This window comes from Carettochelys insculpta, chromosome 31, assembly GCF_033958435.1.
Source record: "Carettochelys insculpta isolate YL-2023 chromosome 31, ASM3395843v1, whole genome shotgun sequence".
NCBI lineage: Eukaryota > Metazoa > Chordata > Testudines > Carettochelyidae > Carettochelys > Carettochelys insculpta.
In genome coordinates this window covers 10848840-10869948 of record NC_134167.1, presented here as the reverse complement: position 1 = coordinate 10869948, position 21109 = coordinate 10848840, and the positions used below count along the sequence as shown (strand labels likewise).

At 44.5% G+C, this 21109-nt stretch overlaps 1 protein-coding gene across 1 annotated transcript in view; it reads right to left on the bottom strand.

Moving 5' to 3' along the window:
• TGFA (transforming growth factor alpha) overlaps nucleotides 1–21109 on the bottom strand; it is a 46962-nt gene that overhangs the window by 14267 nt on the left and 11586 nt on the right. Inside the window, exon 2 of the mRNA XM_074981680.1 lies at nucleotides 16829–16882. Coding sequence (XP_074837781.1) covers nucleotides 16829–16882 — 54 coding nt within the window. The remainder of the gene's footprint in view (nucleotides 1–16828; nucleotides 16883–21109) is intronic.

Below are 21109 nucleotides of genomic sequence, written 5' to 3'. Positions count from 1 at the left end.
TACGGGGGACAGTGATCAGATTTCCAGCCCAGATGGTCTCATTAGACCAGCCATAATCACACCACAGATTTTAAAGACAGAGGAGCCCCCCAATATCATCACCATGTCCGACCTGCTGTGTAACATGGGCCTCAGGAGTCTGTCTCCCTAGTAATTCTGCATGGAGCTTTATGGGAGGGGCCAACTAAAGAGGAGTGTTCTCTTCAGCCCAACTTTTAGGGATAGAACATTCCTATCACAAAATAACGTCCCCCACCACAGAGGCAGGTACCACAGAATTCCATTTTTACTAGCAGCCACTACTGTGACAGCTGATTTTTTCCTAAAGTGACAGATCACCGCAACTTTACGGGGCTGCAGAAGTAGTATGGGAAACCTTTACACAGAAAAAAAGACAAAAAGAGGCCAGCCAGCTTCTTATTAGGATCAAGTTGATTGTACAACAGCTGGTTACCATTCCCAGCCTGTGAACAAAACGCACAGGCAACAATACAAAGTTGACCAAAACCAAGTGTGGATTTTATAAACGTGCCCTACACAAAGTAGGGGATAGGTGGGTTCACGTACATTAACAATGATATCAGGTTCTCTTTATAAAAGCCAACCCCTCCATGGCAGGCAGAGGAATGAATGGGCCACAGTGCCAGACTTCTAAGAAACACCCCCACACTGTCAGAGAGAAGAAATATTAGATTGTAAGCTCTGTGCAGCAGGGTTTCTCTTTTTGTTCTGTGTCTGTACAGTGCCTAGCACAGTACAAGTCATCTAGGAATAAGGCTTCAAGGCACTACAGGTTGAACCTCTCTAACCCAAAACACTTGTCCAGCAACATCCATAATCCAGCATGATTTTAGTTAGCTGGACAACCACTTACCAAGGGGAAATTTGGACACACCCATGATTCCATGGTTTGTTTCCAGCCACCACTCCTGGCTTTCAGTGTTCTGTGCTGTTATTTACCCCTAAATGTCTTCTAAGACACCCAGTAAGCAGCAGAAGTGCTGGTAATGTGCTAGACTATATGGACCTCACGTGGTCCAACAAATTTTCTCAGTTAGCATCAGTCTGGTCCCAAGGGTGCTGGACTAGAGAGGTTCAACCTGTATGATAAACACAACGAATAAGAAACAGCAGCACAGAAAGGCCAGAGCAAAAAGTTACCATGTTTAGCCCTGCCATAAATGCAGGAGACTAGACTAGAGGACCTTCCAGTCCTAAGAGTCCATAAATGGTGTGGACCACACTCTACTAGTTCTTTGGATAACAGTGGACTTTAGAGCCATCAATCTGGCATCTTTCACCAACAGGCAGTTCACTGAGCAGCAAGTAGCACATCTGGGCTTCTGAATGGTGTCTGGCCTGGCCTCTTAGCTAGAAGAGCAGTGACTATGATGAAAATGACCCACACCCACCTCATGGCCCTAATACTACGTAAGGCTGTTTCTAAGAAAGGTTCAAAGATACACACACCGACCGTCAGCCTGGGACCATCTGAACATGGAACTAAAGCTTTAGAAGAGGAACATGGAAGTAAAATGAGCAGAAAATTCTCCTGTGGAAGAAGTGCTGAATAACTGGAAGCAGAACGAACGCTTTGCAGAACTGTTTTTTTAAAGGAACTTTTTATAAAATGGGGGCGGGTGGGAAAGCTTTTTTGATGAGGCTGATACAAAAAAAAAAAAACAAAAAACCACACACCACAGATTTTTTTTTTTTTTTTAAACACACACACACACACACACACACACACACACACAAAACTTCTCTAGTCCAGCACCCTCAGATCCTGATAGGTGCAGGACCACAGAATTTGCCAAACCACAGGAGGTCAACATAGTCAAGCACATTACCAACACCTCCACTGTTTCCTGGACTCTTAGACATTTTGGGGTAAATTACAGTTAAACAACAACACGGAACACTGAGAGCTAAGAGTAGTGGCTGGAAACAAACTTTACGGAACCATGAAAAACTTGGCCACACATAAGTGGACACCCAGCTAACTAAAATCATGCCGAACTATGAATGTTGCTGGATCAGAGAGGTTCAGCCACACACACTATAATATGAAAACAAAATTCAAAATGAAGTGTTTCACTTTTATCCAAATGAAACATTTCAACTGACCTGAATGTACCCTTTAAAAAATCATTTAACAGGATATTTCAAATCTTGTTCTCTTAGTTCCAGGTAAAAATAGAACAAGATTTTGAAACGGGGATTCTCCCTTACAGAACACAAAAAAAAAAATCTGGTTCCTGTCTGGCTTTATATATTGTGCACCATTATATGTATTACCATAGCACTTCTCTTCCCCTGGAAGGATAAGAGACTAAATTGACTCTGAATCAGCATAATACTTAACAGAAGGTTGCCAACATCACTGTGGCCTGGATGTAACTCAAATGACTAGCAGTCTATTATAACAGGGCACTAGAGTTTAAGGTACGTGACCCTCAAAGCAACACAAGTTCATCTAGGCCAATCAGTCCGTCATGCTTTTTTGGGGTCAGACTGTAAATCACTGGAATGAATTCTTCATAACCAGCCTTGTCCTCCTCTACAGGACTCTCTGCCTAGAGAACTCACAAAAGAGCCATCAACTAAAAAGTGGAAAGACTTACCCTTGTTTAAAAGGTGTGAAGCCTATGCTGATATGACGTAGTTCCATTGAAGCTTCAAACATCAGTGGCTTTACACTGAGCTTTGCCAGCTGTGGTTATGTCCTAAAGCTTCCAGTTCAGCATTTTCTAAAGGTGCCCAGGTCCTTCTGGTGTCAAGTGAATCAAGGAGAAACATGGGCTCTCGGCACCTCTAAATTAGACCTAAAATGTGAAGTTCAGCAGCCAAAATTAGTGGCTACTTGTGAAAACTCAGGCCTATGTTACTCACTGTACGTCACATAGGAAAGTTCAAGGTAGAGCTCGGAATAAAGTCTTTGTGCCCTCAGTTTTCTTCTCCTTGCAATACCCACAAGGCCCTTCTCTCTCTTTTGATGGTAGTTGCCTTATTTAGCAAAAGTTTAGGACAGGCCATGCCATTTTCCACTGATCCTCTCAAAAGGGATGGGGACCTAGCAGGTAGCTTCAGCCATTTCTACCAACTCCCTCACCAAGGAGCTACATTAGTTGCAACGATTGTTTGGAGTTTAAATGGGACCTCTCTTCACCCATGCTTAACAATGGCAAGAAATGAGCAGTCCCTGCAAGGCCACCTTTCCCCAAAACAGGTCTTTCACTTTAATATATGCACAAAGACAAGACAACTGCTGAAGGCATCTTCGGCCTATGGCCTTGCATTCAGAGGCCGCACCAACTACATCTTTCATTATTGTACGACCCCACATCCAAAGGCCAAGACTTTCCTTTTGTTCCTCCAAGCCAGACAGCTTTCTCCACGCCAATGACAGCCACGTTGTGAGCCTCCGCAGACTGTGCCATTTCATCTGGTTTAGCTTTACCTCTCTGCACTGTGGCAGTCTCCCCATGAAAATTCAGACCGTCTGCCTCAGGATTCCTTTGAGCCTTGTTGCAGACAGGTTGTTCTGAGTGGTGCAACAAGAGCCTGCTGAAATACTTTCTTGCCTGTCATCTTCCAAAGGGTACAGCAGACCCCCCCCGCAGCTTACGCAGAGGTTGCGTTCCTGCACAACCCCACATAAGTCAAATTTCGCATTACTCAGGGGAGCCAGGACACGGACCAGATTTGCAGTCTTTTTGACACAAAGAACTGGAGTCAGTTACCACTGTACGTGTCACTCAGGAGGTCACAGCTGTCAGCAGCCATTGACCCTAGGGATTTAAGTTCTTTCACTCCAAGGTCTCTGCCTTAGATGTATTTTATAAGTGGGTCATCTCCTCCTAGTTATCGTAGCCTTGGTCCGGCTACACATTAAGCCCAGTCCACTCAAAATTATGTTACCACTATTCAAATCTCCTGCGCATCACTAAATCATCAGTGGACAACTTGTTCCAAGCTGTCCATCTCCATATTCTCCCTCAGCACATCCACAATAGATGGGAGACAACACAGACCAACAGTTATGGGACATTCTCTACTGTAGCCCCATTTGATTTCGATTGCAATAGTCACTTTGTGCGTGTCATGAGTCAGACATGAACATATTCTTCTGGCACAGATTACCAAACTAACTCTTTTGGTACGTGATCATAGACCTTTTCTGGGTTCATAAAGGCCATATCAGTTGCGGCCTCTTTTTCTCTCAACTTCTCTCCGAGGACATCAGCAGTGCTCCTTTCCCTGGCACGAATCCATACTGACCCTTCCAAATCTAAACAGATGCTTTTCAATAACCTTCTCTCATACTGTCATTGGACACAACACCAGCTTCACTGGATCATTAGCACGCTAACATCTCCTATTTTTTTTTAAAAAAAATTAAGCACCAAAAAGCTTTTACACCATTCACCCAGCATTTTCCTCTTAATAATGTTGAGAAAACCTGAAAGATACTTGAATTCTCAAGGACTTCACTATGCCCATTAGCATTTCATCTGGCCCAGGTACTTTCTCCATTTCCTTAAATACCTCTGCAACCCCTTGCTCCTTTTTATGCAACCTATCATGACCCAGTTTGGCAGACATATATTCCAGTTCTTCTTCCCTTGGATTCTGCTCATTCACTACTCTTTCAAAACCATTGCTTTGTTGGGTGAGTCACCATACTTTACAAATGAATGGGGTTACACTGCAAAAAAAAAAACCAAACTTGCTCAAATGCTTCCCCATTTTCCTGCTTGCCTTGATGAGTCTATAGACCAGCAGTGGGCAACCTAGGCTAGTGAGTGGGCAGCATGAATGGTCTGCCTTCATCTCCATGGGTCACACCATTGTCATAACCTGGATGGTCTCCTGGGAGAACAGTTTTGCTAACTGCACTCTCATACCTGGAATTTGCAAGATGTTCCACTTTGACTGGATGCAGAGGGTGTCCACAGCTCTCACAAATCGATGTGTGCAATCAGCACTCCCTTCACATGTGTTTGCATTAAATGTGTGTCACTTTAATAATTCCAGAAGGAGGTAGGAGCGGGAGAGAAAGCTATGTGGACGTAAAGCAGCAGAATCTGGCAACGGTAAACAAAATGGCTCACTGGCCACATATAGGATCCAGATGGGCCACATGTGATCCACAGGCTGCCCACCCTGGTTAGAGATGGTTGTCTCTCTCTCACATTCTCCTAGTCTGTTATACAACAACACAGGCCACACCCTAGTTTCTCTAGAACACAGCTGCCATAGGACTCTGCCATTGATTCGGACTGTGAACAAGTATTGTGCCTCTTTTCCCCATTAAATGGATGACAGACTAACTAGTTCACGAGTGTGGGAGAGATGTCTTAGCTTGCAAATGGTCGAAGTCCTCAGATGGAAATGCTCTTAAAGAGTATAGCATTGCAATTAAGAGCAAAGGAAGACATTCCGGGAGTTAGAATTGAAGGAGTCTTGATCTTTTGCTAAGATACAACCAAACACTTGCAAGAACCTATGTGCTCAGCCCTTCAGCAGACGGGCCCTTGGTGAAGTAGCAATTCCCTCAAACTGCCTTTGACCAGCCCTTCATCTAAATGTACATCGCTCACCTCTACTGATTGCAGCTGATGGGAGCTGAGGCACAGGGTGGTGAAGTGACTTGCCCAAGGTCACATAAGGGATCTGCCACAGAGCCTGGAACAGGCCTCCAAGGTCACTGTCCACTGGCCTCACCCATTAGTCCCTCCTTTTTTAGATTAGTTTCTATACAATGCGCACAAGAAATAACCTTCCATCCAATCACATAAGCCATTGCATGCTTATCACCATTAAAGTGACCCTCAGGATAAGAAGTTTACCAAGATGGGATGTTTTCCTAAATGATCTGCTTCAGCACGAATGAGAACTAGTTCAGAGAAGTGCTAAGGCTGATGTTCCAGTGGAGGTCAGAGCAAATAAATACAGGAGTCTAAGGACAGAAGGGAACATATGAAAACGTTTTTGGATCAACCAGTATCAGAGGAGAGCCAGAGCTGTGAAGTTCTGATCCAAACTGAAGCTTAGTTCATAACTCTTTCTAAAACCTGTTTTCATGGCCGGATTTGCGTTTTGCTTTGCTAACGTCTGACCCACACTGAGAGGCTATATAAACTCAGGGCAAGCTCTCCCTCTGCTCCAAGAACACAGTTTCCTTTTACACACACTCTTCATGCAGTTGGATTCCAATCCCTCCAGCCTAGAAAGGAAGTTTTATTCCACTGCCAGGAGTGATATTTACAAATATCATTTCCAAGAGACACAAATGCCTTTCGGCATGGTACTGGATAAATAACCAGGTACGGATGAATTGGCCCCTTAGAAGCTGTCCAGAGTTTTCTTTCCCCGCTTTGAACACAAACAAGCCATGAAAAAAAAAGATGACATCCAACATGTTAAGTTGCCATCCTTCTGGCCAAAAAGATCAGGACAAACTCCCTACACACGTGCTCACTGCTGGCCATATTTGTTAAGGCTGCCAGAAGGAAAAGCATTGACGTGTTTGTTGCCCTTTGAAAAGAAATCCCTTCTCCAGCCCATTCATAAAACCCACTTGAGGCACTGAAGTAGGAAAGTTACTGATGGGGGCCAGGGAGAGAGAGAGAGAGAAAAGAATGAATGATTTAGTGTTTCAGGTTTCACTGTTTCCTGTACCAGTTTTATGAATGAAGCAATTGACCTAGTGTAAATTGATGGGTTACAAGCAAATCTGCACTGCCGACTAAGAGAGATTGCTGGAGCCATTCTGAGTCTAACAATGGATGTATCTTGGCTGGCAAGGAAAGTCCTCGAAGCCAGGTCATTATACAGGTTGAACCTCTCGTCAGGCACTCTTGGGACCTGACTAGTGCAGGATGAATGAATTTGCCAGACTCCGGGATGTCAATATGGTCTAATACATTACTAGAATTCCCACTGCTTACTGGGCTCGTAGAAGACATGTAGGGATAAATTACAGCTAAACAGTACAGAACACTTGAGAGCCAGGACTGGTAGGTGGAAATAAGCTTTATGGGACCATGGGAAACCTGGCCACACCCATGATAAGCAGTCACTCGGCTAACTAAAATCACGATGGATTACGGAGTTGGCTGGACGTGAGTTCTGGACTAGAGAGATGCAACCTCAACATACATTTCCTATTCTCCCCCAGAAGACATCCAGTGTCACCCTCCTTCAGCAGCAATGCAAACGGTGGACGCTAGCTGGGAATTCATTCCCCACGGTGGTTTGCTTGCATTGTTTGGCAGCAACATTAAAAAGTTAGGGGCATAGCGGACACCAAGTCACTGGCCATGATTTTTCAGACGTGAGCAGTGATTTCAGGGGCCCAGTTTAAAACCCAGGCTTTGTTGCATTACAAGCTTAGGTCAGGCACTGCACTCCTGTTGCAGACAGCACTACTTTGATGGGAGAGGTTCTCCTGGTCACACTACTCTCACCTTCCTACGAGGTGGATTATCTGCACCTAAGGTAGAACCTTCAATAAGCACTGCAGCAGCTGTGCCACTGCAAGTGCTTAAACGCTTCATTATGGCTTTACACACACAAAACTTACAGTGCTCCAGAGCACGAATATTCTTCCCACACGAGCAGCATAAGCTACATCTGCAGGAGCACTCGTGTGCAGCACCCGGTCAGCAGGAGAAACCTTTGGTGCTCACAGAGGTGGCGGTGTTATTCCCGCAGGAGAGCTCTTTCCCTATCAGCACAGTCTTCATTAAATGCACTGCAGCTGTATCAGTAGAGCTGCACCTCTGCAGCACTGTACTGACAGACATACCCCGAAAACTGCCAGCCGGTCGCGCAGTACTCACTCTCTGAAATTCAGACCCCATTATAGTCCTGCCAGTGGGGCTCCCAAAATGACAGCTATAGGGCCTTCTTCCTTACTGAGAAAGCAGTATGTTTTCCCTGTGATAAGCAGACAGAAGAGATGTCAGAAGGCAAAACTCCCATTGACTTTGGGCCAGATTTTAATCTATATTGTTTGCATAGTCCAGAGTCTTGCAAGGAAATGACGAGTATTAGTTACACCTCTTTTATCCGCAGAGCTCAAAGTGCTTTACAAAAGAATAAATTGATTCCCTTTTATATAGGTGGGGAACAGAGGCACCAGGTGGTTCCATGGCTTGCCCCAGGTGACCCTGGAGGCCAACGGCAGAATTCACTCCAAGTCTTCCAAGTCCCAGTATATCTCTCATCAGGGTCAGTCTTCTGGGGTTTGATTTCACATGATTAATGGGTATGCATGAAATCAAACTGTCTGGGGTCAGCAGTTGACCCCTGTACCTCTCAATCTCACAAGGAGTAAGGGAGGTTCATGGGGGAGTTTCTCCTGTCGACCTTCCTCAGTAAGGATGGCCAAGTAAGCTGATTCCAGGTAAGTCAGTTCCAGCTATGAAATTGCCGTAGCTGGAATGGTGTATCTAGGATCAACTTTAAGGTCTAGCACAGACCTGGCCCCAGTCCAGTGCACTATGCACTAGGCCGGGGTGAGTAAACTTTTTACATTCAGCCCCACTTTTCATCCGTGTAATTAGCAGCCTCCTCTGCCCCACAAACCTGTGTAATATAATCCAAACTGATGGACATTTTGGTTATGTTCATATGGAAAAAACAAACAAACAATCAAAACACACGTAACATCCTTACGGCACGTGTAAGAAAATAAGTCTGTAGAATATAAAAACATTATTAATCAGTACATAAATGCAAATGCACATGCATAAAAACAGCAACTTAGTTCAATGTTTTTAATGAGATGGATGAGCCTGAGAGCCAGCCACCAATCTTGCTATGTCCCCCGCTTTATGAAATTTCATGTCCTCTCCACTAGGCCACACTACTTCCAATACCCAGCTTCAGACCCCAGACGGAGTTTGCCACAAACACCTACTGCAGAACCTGCTACAGAAAATCTGATTTCTGCATCAGAAGACACAAAGCATTTCTCCTGTTCATCCACAGACATTACAAAGGGTTAGGTTTCATGCTCTTAGAAAGAAGGGACAGTGACTTGTCTATCCAGTTATAAGAACAAACATGAAAAATACACGCAGAGTTTGCAGGAAGGGTACAGCCCTTCATGCATCAGGGCACATGCCAAAGGGAAAAAATTTCCTGGGGAACAGGTTATTCTAAACTGACTACTGCAGGCTCTCTTGTACCTTTCTCTGAACCAGCTGGTATTGCTGTCTGCAGGAGACAGGACACTGAGCTACACTGACCCTGGTATGGGCCTTCCTCCATTAAGTCTGGGACCTCTAATGGCATACATGGCAATGCATCATCACGGGGGAGGTTAAGAGGTCCTGCTTGATGATCAAGAGGTTCTTAAGGTGCTTAACTGACTACCAATGGGAACTGGACACCTACCAGCCACTTGGGCCTCCATTTCATAATATGCCACTAGTAAACCCTAGTCGACACTGATCTCGATGAAAGCAGGATAAGCAATTAAAAAAATTACAAGCCCCCCTCCCCAGCAATTCATTAGGATTTCTTCTGCCTTATCCTTTGTTCTCCTATGTCAGGAGACAGGTACAGGCAGGCAAAAAAGCATATTCTGCCAAAGCAGAGCTTTTCTAAATCACCTCAGTCAGTGTTTACTAGCTGCCTTATCTAACATGGTTTTAATCTTTACTGTATTTTTATCCCTTTCCTTACCCGATTACTAATAAGGTCATTTAGCCTGGCTCTGAATATTTCCTGGTCATATCTATACTCACTCTCGCTTAGAGACCCTGACTCTGGTAAGCCACCTACCTCCCTGCTCTGCTGTCAACTCCCACAAAACAAAGAATTAGTGTTTTACTCATGTCAAGATCCCAGCTGCTGGGGTAGCTGCATGAGTGCAAATCTCTAGTGTAGACACCAATGCTGGCCAGGCAGGTTTCAAGATGGAGTAAACTGCATAGATGGGAATACTACTACACTCATGAAAATTACCTCTCTGCTAGTGGGAAAGATTCTATGCCCTTTGAATTTTTTTCAAACGAGAGTTTCCTACTTGTATAGAATTTGCGGTTTTTTGGGAGGGAGGTCGGGGGGTGGGGGAAAAAAAGGATCAGGGATACAAGACTTTTTCCCCCTCTGTGCCTCAGTCTTCCTCTCTGTAAAATGGGGATGTTGACATGTACCTCCTTTGTAAAATGCTTTGAGACCTACAGATGAAAAAATACTGTACCACCACCTACGCACGTTACAATCCTGTAACTGTCATTCCATGCTGACCTATGCTATTAGCTCATTATGTCAGAGCTTCTTCAGAAATTTAAAAATAAGAGAAAACAGACATTTGGAATAATTTAAAATTACAATGTCAGGATCTTGGGGAAGGGACCACTTTTTGTTCTGTTCATAAAGCACCCAGCACAAGAAGCCTTGCTCCTAACTGGAGTTTCCAGGTGCTATCAAAGTACAAATGCAAAAATATTTATGTCTAAAATTTAGATGCTGAATAAAAGAAGAGGGAGGAGGGAAGATGCTTGTTTAAGGACTTACTGAAATATAGCAACAGAGAGGAAGCCGTGCTAGTCTACACACTATCAAAACAAAAAGCAGTCAAGTAGCACTTTAAAGACTAGTAAAATAGCTTATTGGGTGAGCTTTTGTGGGACAGACCCATGTTGACTTTTACCTACAAGTTGCGCTCGAGGAAAGAGGTCTTTAAAATTTTACTTAAGTTTAACTAAAAAAAGTGGGGACTACTTCTATAAAATCCTCTTCGTGCATTCAAGTGGGAACATTTATTTTAAAGACTAAGCAGTCCCCTGCAGCATTTGCCACCCAAACATTGCAGACCTGGTTAAGTGCAAATGAAAGCAAAGGGGATTAGAAACTGAAAAATAAGGGGAGGTTGACAGGTCCCATTAACCCCCCTCTGTGAAGACAGCCAGCTAAGTCAACTACAGATAAGCCAATTCTAGCTAGGTAATTGCCACAGCTAGAATTTTGTACCTGCAATTGGCTTACCTGCCTAGTGAAGACCAAGTCTCATGGTCCACATTAAGAGACATCTACAAGTGGATTGGATTGGTAAGATTCCTGCCCTTTCCAAACAAAGGAAGAGTTAGCAGTGCACTTAAGGCACGAGATTCCTTCCCCCACTGCATTCCCTTGATATTGTAGCAAAGTTGATTGATTCAGGATGGAATTTTCCAAAGCACCTAAAGTCTCATTTTCAAAAACCAATTGGCACTTAGAAGTCATTGACCATCAAGTCTCTTATGTCACTTAGCATGAAGTGTTTTTTTTTTTTTTTTTTTTTTTAAAAACACCCTAAAACTGCATCTACATAGCCCACAACAGCAAGCCTCCCAGTCTGGGGTAACACGTTGACTAGCAGGTCTTGCAGTAATGTTCTCAAAAAATAGCATCCAGAAGCTCTACTAAGGTCAGGACCCCTTTGTGCTGGGTGCTGTACAGACACCGCACCTGAAAGCTCACAGCCAAGGCAGGAGGGCAAACAGAAGCACAGAGAGATAGTGATGCACCCACGGAATAGCCACCAGGTCTGCTGGTTCCCTATCAGCTGCCTAAGGCCTGGTCTACACTTGGGAACAAAGTTGATCCCAGATATGCAGTTCTGGGTATGCCACTAGCATAGCTAGAATTGACATATCAGGATCAGCTTTGTTCCCTAGCGTAGATCAGGGCTCTTTGGGCTCATGCCAACATCTCTTACTCCACGTATCGTATGGAGTACCAAGATCGCTGGGCAAGTCCAGAGTGATTTATTTGGTGACGTCTTCACACATGCGGGGGAAGGGAAAAAAGTCGATCTCCAGAAGATCAATCAGGGTGCATAGAACACTTTCCCCATAAATACAGACGTAGCCTGGTGTACCTATAGAGCTGTATCTACACGTGCACGCTACTTCGAAGTAGCGGCACTAACTTAGAAATAGCGCCCGTCACGGCTACACGTGTTGGGCGCTATTTCGATGTTAACATCAACGTTAGGCGGCGAGACGTCAAAGCCGCTAACCCCATGAGGGGATGGGAATAGCGCCCTACTTCAAAGTTGAATGTCAAAGTAGGGCACGTGTAGACGATCTGAGTCCCGCAACATTGAAATAGCGGGGTCCGCCATGGTGGCCATCAGCTGAGGGGTTGAGAGACGCTCTCTCTCCAGCCCCTGAGGGGCTCTATGGTCACCGTGTGCAGCCGCCTTAGCCCAGGGCTTCTGGCTGCTGCTGCGGCAGCTGGGGATCCATGCTGCATGCACAGGGTCTGCAACCAGTTGTCGGCTCTGTGGATCTCGTGTTGTTTAGTGCAACTGTGTCTGGGAGGGGCCCTTTAAGGGAGCGGCTTGCTGTTGAGTCCACCCTGTGACCCCGTCTGCAGCTGTGCCTGGCACCCTTATTTCGACGTGTGCTACTTTGGCGTGTAGACGTTCCCTCGCAGCGCCTATTTCGATGTGGTGCTGTGCAACGTCAATGTTGAACGTCGACGTTGCCAGCCCTGGAGGACGTGTAGATGTTATTCATCAAAATAGCCTATTTCGATGTCGCTACATCAAAATAAGCTACTTCGATGTAGGCTTCACGTGTAGACGTAGCTTAGGTGTCAAGTTCTAAGGGGCTCATCCTGTTGCTTTATTACATGGTAATTTTTGCAGTTTGCGTCACATCACAGATGCGAAGATCTGTGGATGGTTGATGTCTTTGGGGGGCAAACTGCCTCCACTTCTTATGGAAATCTACACTGTCCTAACACTGGGGGAAAAAATAGCAGCCTTTTCAAGCTGAGCTCTCTTGCAGGACTGAAGTTATTGTCTAGATAACGAATGGCTCAATAGCTCAGAGACATCCTCCTCCTCCCCCGAGCTTTGTTAGCAAAGGTTGGAACTTTGATTAGTACCAGAAAGCCACATGCAAGCCCAGAAACCTCCTCTCACCAACCGCATCCCGGCTTTGATCTCAGTGCCATTATTTATTCTGAAGGGTTTCACAACTTTTTAGCTCCCCCCTTAGGGAAGCCAGGCAAACCATAAAACAGGGAAAAACCCAGCCATTTAGGCACATGTGGGATTTCTGAATGAGGTCACCACCAATCAATCAATCTTTTCACAACAAATCATCACCTCATTTCACACTCCCATGACCTCTCCAAGCCAGGACCCACCCTGTGCTCTTTGTGTGTTTCTGGTGTGGCAAGGTAAAGGGTGCTATAGGATACAACAGAGCCTATGGTTATGGTCATTCCAAGATAGTCTCGGGGTAGCTGCGTTAGTCTGCATCTTCGCAAAAGCAAGCAATCCTGTAGCACCTTAAAGACTAACAATTTTATGAGTGAGGTAATGAGCTTTCATGGGTGAGACCCACCAAGATAAGTGATCCTCAAATATCTATACCAAATTGCCTATTATCAGCCTCATGGTGGCACCTGCAGACCACAGCAAGTGTCCTGTGCTAGGTTCTGGACATGTGTAGAACAAGGAAGGTGTGCTTAATCCAAAGTGTTTTAAATGAGAGTTTTGCCCCAACTTCAGTGGGTGTAGATTCAAGAGGACAGGAGGCTTCTACAAATACAGGGGCAGAAGGAAAAACACAAGTAATAGTGGACTCAAACGTCTACAAAAGGAAGTTCTTTCCTTCCTTGCACAATGGAACTGCAGGAGCCTGCAAAGAAAGGAGCCATCCACATGTGCCACCCAGGAATTGGCCCTTTGCAATGATTAGAACAAGGCCAAAAACAAGGGCATAGTTTTGATTTGGGTGGACAGCCCCATAAGCGATGAGAAGGAGCCATGGCTCTCTCCCATAAGCCATTCAGCCCATGGCAGGGCGGGGGAGGTCTGAACGAAGCTGTGTATTTCAGCCAACTAAACCAGCATGGAACTCTTCCTTTCTATATTCACCAGCACAAAATGGTGAGAGATAAGAGGACTTGAATGATGTAGGGCTTGGATCTCCTCTCCCACCTTTACAAATCAAAAGCAACACTAGTGAAGTCAGTGTAGTAAAAAACAATGAAGCAAGTACAAAGGAGGAGAATCATGCACTTAGGTACGGGAATTCTGGAGCATGTAACAAATGCACCTCCACGAGAAATATGAGCTTTCTAATTTTAGCACGACTCCAGGGCCTGATGGGAAAAAGCCAGAGAATGGAATGGAGAAGTTGTTGGGAATTTGGAAAGGCTGCTGTTGAGCAACAGTATGTGACATGCAGGGACGGGTGTCTGGCTGGCCCGCGTTCCACCAATTTGCAAGGCAAAGTAGGTGTTACAAAAACATCTAATTCCCCAGAACTCTATGGTGTGCACGCAACCATGCCTCTGGAGCAGAGCACTTCTCTCACATACCAGCTGTGCGGGTCTACTATGCACTATTGGAGCCAGGAGATTGGAATCAATTTGCCAGCAAAACTTGGAGCAAGTTCAGGCCCAGAGATGAACTTGACAACTCATCCCCTTTCAGAGCCAGAATGACCCACTCTAAGGGCTGCAGAAAGAATGGTGATAGCCTTGTTTGCTCTCAGATTGCATTTTGCAGCATGCAAATCTAACAAATCCACATTATCATGGACAGGCACTTAATGCTCGAGCTATGAAGAATCTTTATTAGCAGTCTGAGGACTATGACATGTGGTGGTGGAGTTCAGATTCCATCCAGCAGAGGGCAGTCATGTTCCACACACACTCACCAGCCCACTAAAAAGATGCATTCATAAAATCATAGGGTTGGAAGAGACCTCAGAAAGTCATCAAGTCCAATCCCCTCTTCAAAGCTGGGCCAATCCCAACTAAATCGTCCCTGTCAGTGCTTTGTCAAGCCGGGACTTAAAAACCTTTAGGGATGGGGAGGCCACCAATCCTCTAGGTACATGGGTATTCATTCATGTAAAAGTTGGTAATAACCCAGTCCCCTCTCTGTACCAGCACAGACACCATGGAACAAGGCCACATCCTGGGGAACTGTTTATACACACACGACTACTAGCATGCCATCCATGCTGTTCAATAAGACCCTGTAATTAATGTTACAACAGCAACTCTCAAAAACCTCAACTGGGACTGAGCTGTACAAACAGATAAGAGACATTCCCAAATAGCTAGCAAGAGCATTGTTTTTCCATGGGTACAACCGGCACCCACCACAGAGAGAACCTTATTTTATATACACAACAAGCGGTCACTGGATTAACAAGCTAGAGGGTAGGAAGAGTCTCTTCAGAGTGTTAGATATTTTAAATGGCTTAACGCTCCAGAGGATGGGATGAAAGGTGGAGAAAACCAATGACCTCTACTCCCTGCAGTTCTTTAAACCAGCCTGACCAAATGAGACACAGGATCCAGACACTTAGTAGCACAGGCAAGGTGGATATATTTGAGGTACAACGCTGAAGGAGAATCAAGTTATGCCTTGGGGAAGAGGCCAGCTTTGCATGCAGTAAGACGGGCGCCATATGATTTTTTTTTGCACTTTCAGTATCACTTCCATGTCTGAGGCTCTCTCCAGTCTGCTTGATACCCTATTCTTCCTCTCCCCAGATTTCTCTAGCCAGCTTTCCACCTTCACAAGGACATGAGCATTGACTGGCTAACAAACCCAAGGCATCTAGTTAGGCTTTGGCAGTCCCCATGCAGCACACCACAGCCACCTGGAGAATACTTTTTAAAGCAGAGCTGGTATTTCAATCCATTGGTTACACAAAGAACTTGGCCACTACTGCTTCAGCAAAAAGGAGAATCTCTGTTCTGATGCTCAAACAGAAGTCCTCCAACTGGGTCAAAAAGAGGGTAGGGTGGAGATTACTAAATTCTTTTAATTAAAAAATAAATAAGTGCAATGTTTCGAAAGAAATTCTAATCAGTTCTAAACTTTACTTCTCTACCGATGCTCATCAGAAGTTTGCAGAAGACTTGACATATTGCGTTCATCTGAAAGGCTAGTATTAGTTACCTCTTATTGGCACAGACATGTTAAGTCGGGGTGAGCAAACTTTTCACAACAGGTCCCACTTTTCATCTCTGCAATTAGCAACTGTTCCGCCTCCTCTGCCCCCACCCACAGCCTCCAACCTGTCTAATGTATACGATGGACATTGCAGTTATGCTCATATCAAAACACAAAAACAAAAAAACAACCTTCTGGTATGTGTAAGAAAATACATATGTAGAATGCAAAAGCTATTAAATTGGTACATAAATGTGAATTACACATACATTAGAACAGTAACATATGTCAACATTCTTAATGACATGGATGAGCCTGACACCCAGCAACCAATCCTCCTGCATCCCTCTTACAAAACTCCACACTCTGCCCCCGCCACTTTGTGAACCCCTTTTTTAAATGACATGCCCAAGACCACAGCTTTAGTGGCATAGCTAGAATAAGTCTCAACTCCCTATTTTCCAGTCTATTAACTAGACTAAGATCCCTGGTACAGCGAGGATTAAAAGCAGAAACAAATATCTCTTCTCTACTAGCAACCACCGGGGTAGACACAGCAGTACACGAGAGCAGATGCAAAGAGTGCAGTGACCTGGAGGAACATTGGAGGGGCCTTAAGGAAATATTCAATCAATCAAAGCTCATAGAATTTGGCAGGAGAGAAATGCTGTGATTCTTTAGTGATTCGCAAAGGTGCCACCTGAGCTCAATGAGCATGGGAGAGGGCCAGGAAACAGTACAGGCATGAGGAGAACATCTGCGAGGACCACTGAGAAGGATTAATAAAGTCAGACAGAGCAGCTGAGAGCTAATTCAGACCCCATTATGAATGCAAAAGATGCACAGTAATTTCAATTGTAAGATCTAATGTTAATAGATTAGTGAACTTACCACTCAAGGCAGATGTTGTGTTCTCCAAAGCATGGCACACAGCTAGCAAAATACCTAGGAAAAATTTTAAATACAGGTCAGATGAACACCACAAGCAGCAAAACAGCTGATTTATAACGCTATTGAGGCACACAGAAAACCTTTCAATATCTAGCTTCAGGGGGAGTCAAAAATGCGAGACACCTTTAGGCGACTAAAAGGAGTTAATAGTTTTGGGGACATAGCCATATAGTCAGAAGGTGTCATCTATAACTACATACATGTACACTCATGAAATCCATCAAAACAAAAAGCAGTCAAGTAGCACTTTAAAGACTAGCAAAATAATTTATTAGGCGAGCTTCCATGGGACAGACCCACTTCTTCAGACCACAGCCAGACCAGAACAGACTCAAGAAGTGAGTCTGTCCCACAAAAACCTCACCTAATAAATTATTTTGCTAATCTTTAAAGTGCTACTTGACTGCTTTTTCTTTTGATACTATATAGACTAGCACAGCTCCCTCCCTGTTACTATTCATCATGATATCCATGTTTGTATCCCTCAAAATATAATGTAAAATATACACATCTGATCTATATATGGGAAAAATACTTCCAGCAATGCACCAAAACTTACAGTAGGAGCAGCAATACTACTTTCAACATCCATGGAAACATGTAACCTAGGGCCTCAAAGCACATTTAGAAATAAGTCTCAGTACACAAGAAGGGCCACACTGGGTCAGACTAAAGATCCATCAAGCCTAGTGCCCTGTCTTCCAACAGTGGCCAATGCCAAGTGCCCCAGAGGGATTGAACAGAACAGGTGATCATCAAATGATCCCTCCCATCACTCATTTCCAGCTTCTGACAAACAGAACGTAGGGACACCATTCCTGCCCATCCTGGCTAATAGCCATTGATGGGCCCTGTCCTCCAGGAGTTTTTTAAAACCCTGTTATATAGTCTTGCACTTCACAACATCCTCTGTCAAGGAGTTCCACAAGTTGACTGTACGTTGCATGAAGAAATACTTCCTTTCATTTGTTTTAAAACTGTTATCTATTAATTTTGTTGGGTGACCCCTAGTTCTTGTTTTACAGGAAGGAGAAAATAACTTTTTTACTGTTCACTTCTTCCATACCAATCATAATTTTATAGACTGCAAACCACATCCCCACCCTTAAATGTCTCTTATGCAAGCTGAGAAGTCCCAGTCTTATTACTCTCGCCTCATATGGTAGCCATTCCAGACTCCTAATTATTTTGGTTGCCCTTTTCTGGGTTTTTCCCTAATGCCAAGATCTTTTTTTTTTAAATATGAAGCAACTACATCTGAGTGCAATATTGGTTTATCCTGACAGAGAAGTTTAAATAACTTCCCTAGGACCACACAGCTAGGGTTGGACCCAGTGCCCCTCATAGTCAACGGGCAAGTCAGTTACAAAACTGGGGAAAGAACCCAGAAATCCTGAGTCTCATCTATTCAAACACACATAATGTTGTGTACCATAAGCTCTTACTCAAACATTGCCCATCATCTCCATTAAAACATCCCTCTTTATTTGAAACCCAGTTTATCACATAAATTCCACACTCCCCAATTCTGTTCAGATAAGTAGAGTTCCAGATCATTGTGTTAGCAGCTATTTGTTCATGACAATGAACAAAACATGCACCAGAAAGGCAAAATGCTGGTAACAATGTAATCACTATCCTCAATACATGCCCCTAGAGCCAAGTTGGTCTGAACTTAAAGGACGAGTTCTAAAACAATCCTTGTTTAAAGAAGATTTAAAGTTACATGCACTATAGATTTCTACAGGTCATTCTTTTCCCATGCTGGGACTTAGAACTAATTGCAAATCCAAGAAACAATGAGGGTTAACTTAGATTCAGGTTTCAGGAACATGGGTGCAGTGAAAGTGCAAAACCAGGTTTCATTGCTCTAATAAGAGGGATCACTCAGCTGGGGAAAACAGTGGTTAGAGCCAGATTCTGTTCCAGCTGAGGTGCTGATGGGTTTGGGCGGCTAGACTCTATGGCTTTTTTAGGTCTCTTCCAGCTCTATTGTTCTATGATCCTATGAACTTACAGTCAGAAGAAAATATCAAACTGAGTCTTACCTCCTATGTCACAGACCTGAGGAAGAGGAGTAGAGTTTGGATGGCTTACACAATTTTGGAATATAGGTTGAACCTCTCTAATACAGAACTCTCTCTCTCTCTCTCATCTGGCAAACTCCATACTCCGGCATGATTTTAGTTAGCTGGATGACTATATATCATAGGTGTGGCCATTTCCTGCAGTCTCAAAGTTTTACAGCCACTAGTCCTAGTTCTCAGTGCTGTTATTTACCCCAGTTGTCTTCTCAGAGCCCACTAAGCAGTGGAAGCATTGGTAACATGCAAGAAACGTTGACCTCCTATCATCCAACAAATTCTCTCGTCCACCCCAGTCAGGTCCCAAGGGTGCTGAATGAGAGAGGTTCAACCAGTACTAGCCACCATTTCAGACTGAAGACTCATGGCTATTTCATCAGATCAGTTAAATTTGTCTATTTTTAATTTCCTAAACTCATGTCATCCACAGATGGATCTCCCTGGACCAGACTCTTGCAAGAACAACCCATCTTGGGAGATTTCTTTTAATTAAAAAACTTTGAACCTGGCTTTTGCTCTCTCTTGGAAATAAGGCCACAACAGCAGCTGGGATCCAGAAGTCTGGATGCAAACAAATACCCCTTACTTCAATGAGAACTCCTCCACATTTCAGGTCCAGGTTTTGGCCCTAATTTAAGCAGAGCCATGTGAAACTCAACTGTTCCATCTGCAGGATGCCCTAAGCTTTACCTGGTTTCGGTTCATGCACCATTTATTCAACACTGGTGAGGCCACACCTGGAATACTGGGTCCAGTTCTGGGGCCTCCGTTACAGAAAGGAGGTGGACACATTAGAGAGTCCAGAAGAGGGCAACAAAAATTATTAGGGGGCTGGAGCACATGACTTATGAGGAGAGGCTGAGAGATTTAGGCTGATTTAGTCTACAGAAGACAAGAGTGAGGGGGAATTTGATAGCAGCCTTCAACTACCTGAAGGGGGATTACAAAGAGAATGGAGAGAGAGGCTATTCTAAGTAGTGACAGATGACAGAAGAAGGAGCGATAGTCTCAAGTTGCAGTGGAGGAGGTCTAGGTTGGATGTTGGGAACAACTCTTTCACCAGGAGGGCAGTGAAGCACTGGAATAGGTTATCTAGAGAGATGTGACAAAGCCTTGGCTGGGATGATTTAGTTGGGGTTGGTGCTGCTTTGAGCAGGGGGTTGGACTTGATGACTTCCTGAGGTTTCTTCCAACCCTATGATTTGAATTTCTCACTCCCAAGTCTTGGGTCAAAACAAACCCCCAAGCTAAACCAATAACCAGATGAAGACAGCTAGGTCCTCTGGCTTTGGGGCAAATCCACCCAGACTTGCTCCATAAAGCATTTGGTGCCTCTTGCTCATTCACCAGGATCATCACACCCACTAGCAAGGTTGAGGGTTTTAGACCCGCAATGAAAACAGAAGTCAGGGAAGCTGGGAATGAGACAAGCAGGTGCCACTTGGCGTCCAAGTTGAGACTGGAACTACACTGCACCAGCAAAAAACACAAGCAGACAGATTCAAAAAACAAATCTGAGGAAAATACCACACAACCCACTGCACCTTCTAGGTTTTCACACACTTGCTTGAAGATCCAGCCGTCGGAATGCTGGCATTTCCCCAAGACCCAGCGGGAGGGAGCACCCTGCTGTACCTCCCAGCGACAGCACATAGAGTGCTAACAACAAGCATATCAGAACTCAGTTTGGAATGTTTCCAAAGTCACCTTTGCACGACTTGCTTCCAGCCTTGGGGAAGTGCCTAGGGTTTGACATATTGGGCCAAAATCCCCCCACTCCACTTCCATGGAGTTCTGCGAGAGAGAACATCAGCTCACAGACCAACACCTCCACAAGTCGCCCCTGGGCTATAACAAGCTGGGACCCATATTTATGCCAACAGGAGAGCCAGGCTCAAGAGCCGAATGTTTCATGCATCCCTCAACTTCCCCTCCTTGAGTCCTGTCTGCGTTGAGTCGAAGTGTCCTGCACGTAGGAGCTCCTTAGAGAGAGCAGTTATTTCAGAGGGTCTCCAACTCCTGAAAAAAAATAAAACTGGCAAAAATTACTGCAGGTTGAACCTCTCTGGTCCATCAACATCTGCAGTCCAGTGTGATTTTAGTTAATGGGATCTCCACTTATGATGTGGCCAAATTT